This window comes from Eupeodes corollae, chromosome 1, assembly GCF_945859685.1.
Source record: "Eupeodes corollae chromosome 1, idEupCoro1.1, whole genome shotgun sequence".
NCBI lineage: Eukaryota > Metazoa > Arthropoda > Insecta > Diptera > Syrphidae > Eupeodes > Eupeodes corollae.
Genome location: NC_079147.1, coordinates 91,436,116 through 91,445,901, shown reverse-complemented (window position 1 = coordinate 91,445,901; position 9,786 = coordinate 91,436,116). Strand labels below are relative to the sequence as shown.

The 9,786-nt window shown below is 35.9% G+C and overlaps 2 protein-coding genes across 2 annotated transcripts; one reads left to right on the top strand and one right to left on the bottom strand.

Moving 5' to 3' along the window:
• Positions 1-2,655: 2,655 nt before the first annotated feature.
• Positions 2,656-7,805, top strand: LOC129941496 (uncharacterized). The gene is made up of 2 exons (XM_056050150.1): positions 2,656-2,821; positions 2,926-7,805. The coding sequence occupies exons 1-2, from the start codon at positions 2,656-2,658 to the stop codon at positions 7,803-7,805; spliced, it is 5,046 nt and encodes a 1,681-aa protein (XP_055906125.1).
• Positions 7,806-8,172: 367 nt separating this feature from the next.
• Positions 8,173-8,846, bottom strand: LOC129941489 (uncharacterized). The gene has a single exon (XM_056050135.1). It carries the CDS (start codon positions 8,806-8,808, stop codon positions 8,173-8,175), a length of 636 nt encoding a protein of 211 aa, XP_055906110.1. The 5' UTR covers positions 8,809-8,846.
• Positions 8,847-9,786: the final 940 nt, after the last annotated feature.

Genomic DNA, 9,786 nt, shown 5'->3' with positions numbered 1-9,786 from the left:
AAAAATATTTTTTTATTTTTATTTTGTTTTTATAAAGATAGTAAAAATGGTAAATTAAAAAAAGCTTACCAAAAATTACAATTATTGGCACCCGACCACAATCGTTGGCATCTTAATTATTTACAATTATTGGCACACTTGAAATCAAAGAAATTTTTATTTTTGTTAGCTTTTTTTATTCACTGTAGCTAAATACTCTTTAATAAAAATAAAAAATATGTTTTTAATTTAATTAAATTTAATAAATAATAGTAAAAAAAAACATAAAAGAAAATTTTGTAGAAAGTACACATAAGATAATACAAGTTCAAATAATTTTCATTTAGTATATGTATTTTTGAAATAAAACTTAAAATCTATTTATTTTAATTTACAGAAAGAACAGACAAAAGCTGGAAGAATATCATGTTTAAGCATTTTTAAACATTTAATATGGTACTCCCTAATACATTTTGTGCATCTTATTCCACAATTTTCGGAGCCAATCGTGTTTGTCATAAAATTTGTACAACAAAAACACATCTGTCCACTACAAATTTTATTTTCTCCGATTTCTTTTGTATTCAAAAACAAGTTCCTTACATGACTTCTAACCTTTGGTATGGTTTGAGAAATAACATTTTCCTGGCTGACTTCGTTGTAGATTTCAAGCAATATCTGTTTTTCGGGAGAGTTTTTGAGTAAGATCTGTCTTTTGGGAGATTTTTCATTCGATATCTTTGTTTTTGGAGAGGTTATTGCTTGTAAAAAAGCTTTTGGAGGAAGCATTTTTGCAATTTTATTTTTTTTCGGATTCCTTTGAATTTTTTTAGCTTCAACTTTATTAATCTTTTCAAGTTCCTTAGCTTTTTTCAGTTCAAGTCTTTGAACTTTTTTTTCTTCTTTTTGTTTTTCAAGTTGTTGCTTTTCTTCTTTTTTCTTTTTTTCTTCTTCGATCCATGTAACATTAGTGATATCGAAGCTTTTATTTTGTTTTTGGGGTTTGATACCTTTACGTAGTGGTGTTTCAGGCCAGTCTAATAAATCGCTCACATTTAGGACAGGGACATTATCGTTTGATATTATTTGTGTATCTGTATCGTTCGTATTTAAATTTTCGATTTCGTCTCCAACAAACAAAAAATCGTTGATCGCATTTATGTCTATTTCATCGATTATGTCCGAGTCAAAGGGATCAGTTTGTGTGGCACTGTTAACAAATGTTTTTCTCTCTCCAACTCGCTTAAATTCATTGGTCTTGAAAAAATTGTAGAGCTCATGCATCTGTGCTAATTCATCGGTGTTTTCGCTATCCAAACTAAAACTTTCGAGCTGATCTATTTTCTGTCGTCCAATTATATTGCAAAAACTTTCAAATGCATCGTTTTGGTTCAAGTCGTATTGAAGGTTTTTGGAATAGCTGTATTTGGATTTGCCTAAACATTTAGAGAAATGAATGGCGTTCTTGTCCCAAGGAAACAGTCCGCAAGCCTTAAAACCATTAACAATGGTAGCTGGAGAAACACTTTTGTCAACAGCTTCTTTTAAAAGAGGAGCAAACTTCTCCTTCGTGAGATTTTCTCCGGGATTCTTCCGCCTCCAATCTGCTACTCCATTGTTCCAGGCGTTTTTCAGGGGTTTGAAAGCTGAAACATCTGCAGGTTGCAAAATGCGTGTAGAGTTGGGATAAAGAGCTATCAGGATAATGCCAAGTTTGACACATAGCTGGCTTACTTGGAGTGTAAGATGTGTGCTATGTCCATCAACAAAGAGTATTATTGGTAGTTTTATTTTTTCTTGAGTCAAAAAGGGGTAAAACACCTTTGAAATATATTCGTAGAATGTTTGTTTTGTCATCCAGCCATTTTCTTTTATTCCGCAGCCCCAGGTATCAGGAATGGTTTTGCGTATATCGTCCTTTAATCTTGTTCTGAAATGTGCTGCGGAGAAGCTTGAAAACCAAACATCAACAACTCACCCTAGTCTATTATATATTTCATTTAAAATTTTTGTTTAATTGTATTCACTAATTTCTTGTAACGGCCAATGCAGATTTTTGCTCTCATTTCTTTTGTACAATGCATATACTTACAATTTGGATACATACTGAACTTGATAGCTAATTCACTCTGTCTCTTTGCTGTCTAACCATCATCGCGGTAACACCAAAAATTGTTTAGCTCCGCAAATTATTGTAATCATTTTGGCATATTATATCTAAATTTACTATTTTGGACATTGCATTATTGAAATTTAATAAATTAGAATTAATTAAATAAGAAAAATTTGTTGCCATTTATTATTTCGATTCATTTTATGGTCCTTCGTGGTCGGATCTCTTAAACAATTTTTTCGTTTTTTCTTGGACATTTGTGATACGTGATCGTGGTAAGACTTTTAATTGAGCTACAATTAAATTAATCATTATAAAAGCTGCACTTAATCGTTGCATATGGCAATTGATGGTGATATGAAGGAATGATTTTTTTTAATACATGCTAGAATCTTAAAATTTATGTGGTGTATAATATTGTATATATATAATATATATATGTATAAACTATGAGACGATTTATTGAGTGTTAAGCGCGCATAGAACAAAGAAGAAATTAAACACGTGACAAAATATTAACATTGCTTGCCATTTCGTTATTCTAAATTAATTAAATAACAAATATGAATGCGATCAAAGTTAAACGTGGTTACGCTAAAGGTACCCTGACACGTGCAGCACAGTATGCAGAGTCGCTGCCAGTTGACATTACTCTTGCTGAACTTGAGATTCGGTTAGAAAGGCTTCACCAAGCTTGGTTAGATTTCTTGTCTCTAAATCATGAATTATGTGAGTTTTGCGATGATGCAAACTTTGTTGACCCGGGTCTTGAATTTGAAGAATACGAAGAAAAATATTTAAAAACACATTCAATTTTTACAAAAAATTAGCAGATCAACAGACTTCTTTTTTAAAAACTTTAAACTCCGCGACACAAAAATCATCGGTTAAGCTGCCTACAGCTTATATTGCTATTTTTGATGGAAAGTATGAAGACTGGCCTGAGTTTAAAGATCTTTTTTTGAGTTCGGTTGATCGGAACACTAACCTGAGCGGTGCTCAAAAGTTTCAATACCTTAAGTCGTTTCTGCGCGGTGGTGCTTCGGGTTTACTTAAACACATGCGGTGTTCAGAAAAAAATTATGTTGCGGCATGGGATAGGCTAGAAGCAAGATACGAAAAAAAGAATCTCATTGTTCAGTCCTTTGTTGAATCTTTTCTTTCGTTACCTTCGTCTAATTCTGAAAACATTCAGGTACTCCGTAAGATAACAGATGGTGCAGATGAGGTCATCCGAGGGTTAAATGCATTACAATCTAATAATCGCGATCCGTGGCTAATATATTTGCTATTGCAAAAGGTCGATCCAGACACACGACAGGCGTGGGCTGATAACTTGGGAGCACAAGAAGACGCTACAATAGATCAGTTTTTGACCTTCTTACAGACTAGGTGTAGTAATTTAGAGGCGTGTACTTCACTAACCACAACAAGAAAGAAAACCATTACACCAGTTCGGTCACATTTAGTGGAATCAACACAAAATTGCCCTAAATGTCATGGTGGTCACATCTTACCTCAATGTACGGATTTCATTAGTCTCGATGTCGTTTCTCGTCGTGAGTTTGTCAAAAAACATTCAATTTGTTTTAACTGTCTCCGTCAAGGTCATGGTTCGTATAAATGTCGGTCAAACTTTCGGTGTAAAACATGCAAGGCGCGTCATCACTCACTGGTTCATCCTACACACAATCCAGCAACTGAACATTCTTCTTCTAATGACCTTCAAAGTAATAATACAACATCTCTTCCAAATCCTCCGATTGTTTCCAATCATTCGCTTGAATCTTCTCGTCCGTCTCATACAATTCTTCCCACAGCAATTGTTAAGATTCAAGATAGCCAGGGATTTTTTCAAACCATACGCCTTTTGCTCGATACAGGTTCTCAGGTTTCGTTTATAACCGAACATGCTGTTCAACGCCTGGGCCTTAAACGCAAACGATCTCGAATTCCAATATCTGGAATTGCATCAACTTCAGCTGGTGTAACTAATGGTTTAGTTACCGCCAATCTTCACTCTCGATTTAACTCTAGTTTCGTTGAAGTTGATTGTTTCATAATTTCAAAACTTACTTCAGTATTACCTTCGTGTTCCATAGTTAACATTGATTCAAGTCGTCTATCATTCGATCTAGCAGATCCAACTTTCAAAGAGCCTGGTGAAATTGATATTTTGATTGGTGCAGATAAGGTGTTCAGCATCATAACTGGCCCTGCAACCCCAGCAGAGCATCAAGTACCGGAAAGGATTCCTACTATTTTTGGTTGGGTTGTAGTTGGTCAATTTAATCAGAATACTTCTGGACTTGTTACATTCTGTACCCAGTTAGATTTCAGCCAAGACTTTGACCTCGAGAGGTTTTGGAGATTAGAAGAAGTTTCTAATGTACCTGTTCTTTCTTTAGAAGAACAACAAGCTGAAGACAGTTTTGTGAATACTCACATTCGTCATTCTGATGGAAAATTTATGGTGGAATTGCCTTTCAAGCCCAATCAAAGGACTTTTTTTGGAAACTCTTTTTCAGTTGCTTTCAATCGTCTGCAGTCAATTGAAAGAAAATTCGCATCGAATCCTGATTTAAAAAGTCAATATTCAAAGTTTATGAACGAATACTTGGAATTAGGACATATGAAAGAGGTGCCACCGAATGAGATTGCAGTTGATAACAACAGGTGTTACTACTTACCCCATCATGCTGTATTTAAGAGCGATAGTAGCACAACTAAAATAAGGGTGGTTTTTGACGGTTCAGCCAAAAGTTACAGTAGTATGTCATTAAACGAATGTCTTCTCGTAGGTCCTACAATTCAGCGTGATATATTTTCGATATGCCTAAGATTTCGACGACACAAATACACAATATCGGGAGATATAGAGAAAATGTATCGTCAGATATGGGTGTCTCCTAAGCATTCTGATTTTCAAAGGATATTATGGCGGGAATCACCTGAAGGTCCAGTCAAACATTATCGCCTTCTTACAGTCACTTATGGCACGACTTCAGCACCTTTTTTAGCAGTTCGCTCCCTCCAACAGGTAGCACTTGAATCCGCTCTTTCACATCCTGTTGCTTCGTCGATTATCCTCAACGATTTTTACGTAGATGACGTAATGACCGGGGCAGATTCTATCGATGAGGTGATCAAGCTGCAAGCTGAACTAGTCGAATTATTAAAATCTGCTGGCTTCCATCTCAGAAAATGGACAACCAACTGCTGGCCTTTGCTTTTGTCAATACCAGAGGAACAAAGAGAGCTGTCTCCAGTTGATTTTGAGGAATCGAGTTCAATTAAATTATTAGGATTGCAATGGTGCCCATCGAGAGACTGTTTTTCTTATAAGGTTCGCTTGGATACATCCAAAACTGTCACTAAACGTCGAATACTTTCGGAAGCATCTAGAATTTTTGACCCAATCGGATTTTTGGCCCCAGTTGTTGTTGGTGTGAAAATAATAATGCAGAACCTCTGGAAAGAAAAGTTATCTTGGGACGAAGTAGTTCCAGAGCATCTGGTCGATCGTTGGACATTAATTCATCAAGACCTTCATCAACTTGAAAATTTAAGTATCCCTAGAGTAATGTGGTCGGACAAAAACAATTATGAACTACATGGCTTTTGCGATGCTTCTTTAGACGCCTATGCAGCCGTCGTTTATTGCAGAAGTGTTAATCCAGATGAAAGTGTATCGGTTTCTTTGGTAGCAGCTAAAACTAAAGTAGCACCCATCAAAATACTTTCGCTTCCCAGACTTGAACTCTGTGGAGCTCTTCTTTTAACCCGTCTAATAAATAAAATTCAGATTTCTTTACAGGAGAAAGAATCTAAAATCTTTGCTTGGACGGATTCATCTATAGTTCTCCATTGGTTGTCAGCAGTACCAAAAAGATGGTCGGTATTCATTGGCAATCGAACCTCGGAGGTTTTGTCTTCATTACCTCGTAAGATGTGGAATCACGTACGCTCGGCCAGCAACCCGGCAGATATTGCTTTTCGTGGTATTTCACCATCGCATTTGTGTTCAAATGAGATGTGGTGGAAGGGATCTCATTGGTTAAGCTTGGACAGACATTTTTGGCCTACATCACCTCCCGTTCCAGAAGAATTTTCAAAAGAAGAGCTAGAAGAGAGAAAATTACCTAGAGGCAAGACAAAGGTATTTGTATCTTATTTAGAAACAGACAATATTATGGATCTAGTTATTGTAGATACATTGATTAAAAATGTATCTAACTGGAATAAAATTATTCGTGTAGTTGCATATGTGCGCCGGTTTTTACGTAATTATGTACGAGACAAAAAATATCGAACTGTTGGACCTTTGTCTACAAAAGAACTTTTACATGCTAAAATTGTTATTATAAAAAAGGCGCAGTATTCGTTGTTTTCGTTCGAAATCGGTCTTTTGAAGAGAAATAAGCCTTTATCAAAGAGAAATAAACTTGTGTCGTTAAGCCCTTTTCTCGATGCTTTTGGAGTGCTTCGCGTTGGAGGTCGTATTCAACAATCAACTTTAAGCTATGACCAAAAACACCCTGTAATTTTGTGCAAAACTCATCCCATTTCAACTCTTATAGTAACTTATAAACATAACCAATATTTGCATTCGGGAGTAACATTAACTTTTTCTTTAATAAAAGCGAACTTTTATATTCTTGGGTGTAGAAATCTGATCCGTAAAATTGTACACAAATGTATCGTTTGTTTCCGTCAACGCGTTACAACTTCACAGCAACTAATGGGCAATCTCCCAATTGATCGCGTTGTTTATTCACGACCATTTAGTAAAGTTGGATGTGACTACGCCGGTCCGATTACGTTGCGTTCATCTCGATTACGAAATGCTAAATTGGTTAAATCGTACATAGCATTATTCGTTTGTTTTGTTACGAAGGGAATCCATCTCGAACTAGTTGGAGACCTCTCGACAAATGCTTTTTTGTTAGCCTTAGACCGATTTGTTGCGCGTCGCGGTAAACCCAGCGAAATTTGGAGCGATAATGGTACGAACTTCCACGGCGCGAAACGAACTCTGGATGAAATGTATAATCAACTTCGAAGTCAACACCATAACACCATTGTAGCTGATCACCTGTCAAGGGATGGCATAAGCTGGAAATTTATCCCTCCTGCAGCCCCACATTTTGGAGGCTTATGGGAGGCAGGTGTAAAATCTGTCAAGACCCACATCAAACGTGTTATTGGTGAGAACAAGTTGACATACGAAGAGATGTACACGTTACTAGCAAAAATCGAAGCTCTGCTGAATTCGCGTCCCATGTGGCATGTATCAGATAGTGAACCAACTGCATTGAGTCCATCACATTTTATGATTGGGGAACAATATGTTGCAGTTCCTCAATCAAATATTTCAAATAATTGTATTAAAACTAATTGGTTTGCTTTACAGACTTTACTCCAAGGCTTTTGGAAGCGATGGCATCAGGAATATCTGACATCCCTTCAACATAGACCAAAGTGGCAAAAACTTAAATTGAATCTTCAAGTTAACGATATCGTTCTTCTCAAAGAGCCAAACCTGCCACCCTCCAAATGGATTATTGGTCGTATCTCGCAAATACATCCTGGAAATGATGGTGAAGTCAGAGTCGTCACTGTTCACACGAATTTTGGCAACTACACTCGTCCAATATCTAAGGTAGCTCCACTTCCTATCACTGAAAGACCGGAGTCTTCCAGGGGGGGCTGAATGTTCTGAAATGTGCTGCGGAGAAGCTTGAAAACCAAACATCAACAACTCACCCTAGTCTATTATATATTTCATTTAAAATTTTTGTTTAATTGTATTCACTAATTTCTTGTAACGGCCAATGCAGATTTTTGCTCTCATTTCTTTTGTACAATGCATATACTTACAATTTGGATACATACTGAACTTGATAGCTAATTCACTCTGTCTCTTTGCTGTCTAACGCGGTAACACCAAAAATTGTTTAGCTCCGCAAATTATTGTAATCATTTTGGCATATTATATCTAAATTTACTATTTTGGACATTGCATTATTGAAATTTAATAAATTAGAATTAATTAAATAAGAAAAATTTGTTGCCATTTATTATTTCGATTCAAATCTCTTATAAGGATATATGATCATTGGAGGGCACATTGATCCCATTGCGTTGAATGAAAACATTACAGTTAAATTCAATTTGGCTTGGCCTCTATCAACTTCATAAATGTTTCTTGATCCTTTTGCAGCTAGAACGGATTTAGATTTAGGACACAGTAAAAAATTTGTTTCGTCCCCATTAAATACTCGGCTAGGATCTTCAAGGCTTGAGAAAAAGTGGTTTTTGATCAAATAGTCCTGTATGGAGTCAAACCAGCCAAAAATATCTGTTACCGCCACATTTGCGCTTGCTGACGAAACTGGATCAACTGCTCTGAAAGTCAAAGTGGTATAACGCTTCAAAAAGGATCTAAACCATCCTTTTCCTGGTATTGCCTCACTACCAAATGGATGCTCTCTATTACTTTGCCTTAAAAATTCTTGGACAGCATAAATAACTTCTTTTCTTTTTGGGAACCCTTTCTCTTGTGAAACCTTAAGCCATTCAACAATACTCGCTTCTTCTTCGTCAGTTAAGACCGTTGCGGGCCCAGGACGTGTTTTTATAAATTTTGAACTCAATCGGAATTGTAGAGTAGATCGTGGTATCTTGTAGTTCTTGGAAGCTGCTTTTTTAGTCATTTGTCCATTTTTTATGGCCAATAGAGCAGCTTGAACATCCTTTTACTTGTAATTTTTATTTGTTCTTGGCATTTTTCAAACCTTAAAAAGTAGTTATTGGCAGTCTTAAAAGTATATTTATTGACAGTGCCAATAGTTGTAGTTCCATAGAACCAATTATTGGCACCCGGGTGCTGATAATTGGAAACCCAACTTATTTGGAACCAACTATTGGCACCTTTTTTTATTATAAATTTAGCAATAATTTATACAAAAAGTGATTAAAAATGTAAAATTTATTTAGTTCTGATATGAAAAAACCCTACTTTAAAATAAAATAGACATATATTAATAGATAAATAAGTCTTACCAAATTGTTTGTCTTAACAGGAACACACAAAATTTTGCAATAATTTTACTTTTTTTAACACGTTTTCACAACTTCACTGACACACACTGAATGAAGAGTTAATTCGTTAAAACAAAAACGCACAATTGTGGGGAATAATTTTCAGTCTACGAAAAAAAATACGTTGGCTTGCTAGGATGATAATTTTTATAAAAAATCGTGGATGAATGAACGGGTGCCAATAGCTGGTTCAATATAAGGGGGTGCCAATAATTGTATCCTGTTTTGTTTGGTTTAATATTTCCCCTTATTTCAATTCCACTTGATCACTATCCATATTTTCCTTTTTTTTACAATTTTACATAATAATTAAACTCAAATTTTTTTACACGTCACGAATTCACACACTAGGGATTACACAAATAAAAATTCAGGGGGGATAAGGAAGGGGGTATGTGTGTATATGGTAGGTACTAGGTAGTAGGTTGAGGAAAGGTACAAATGATCACCACACTGGGACACTATACACTTTAACCGGGAAAAATTTTGGGGGTGCTGCTACTGCTGCTGCTGCTGCGGCGGCGGCGCTGCTGCTGTTGTTGCTGACGATGAGGATGAGGGCACAGGGCATAGGTAGGTCTACTATATAT

What these genes read in the sequence shown, in the direction of transcription:
- LOC129941496 (XM_056050150.1), top strand. Translation starts at nt 2,656, where the DNA reads ATGAATGCGATCAAAGTTAAACGTGGTTACGCTAAAGGTACCCTGACA. An exon ending in GTCTCTAAATCATGAATTAT is followed by an intron (nt 2,822 to 2,925) that starts GTGAGTTTTGCG and finishes AAAAATTAGCAG; the next exon opens with ATCAACAGACTTCTTTTTTA.
- LOC129941489 (XM_056050135.1), bottom strand. Translation starts at nt 8,808, where the DNA reads ATGACTAAAAAAGCAGCTTCCAAGAACTACAAGATACCACGATCTACT.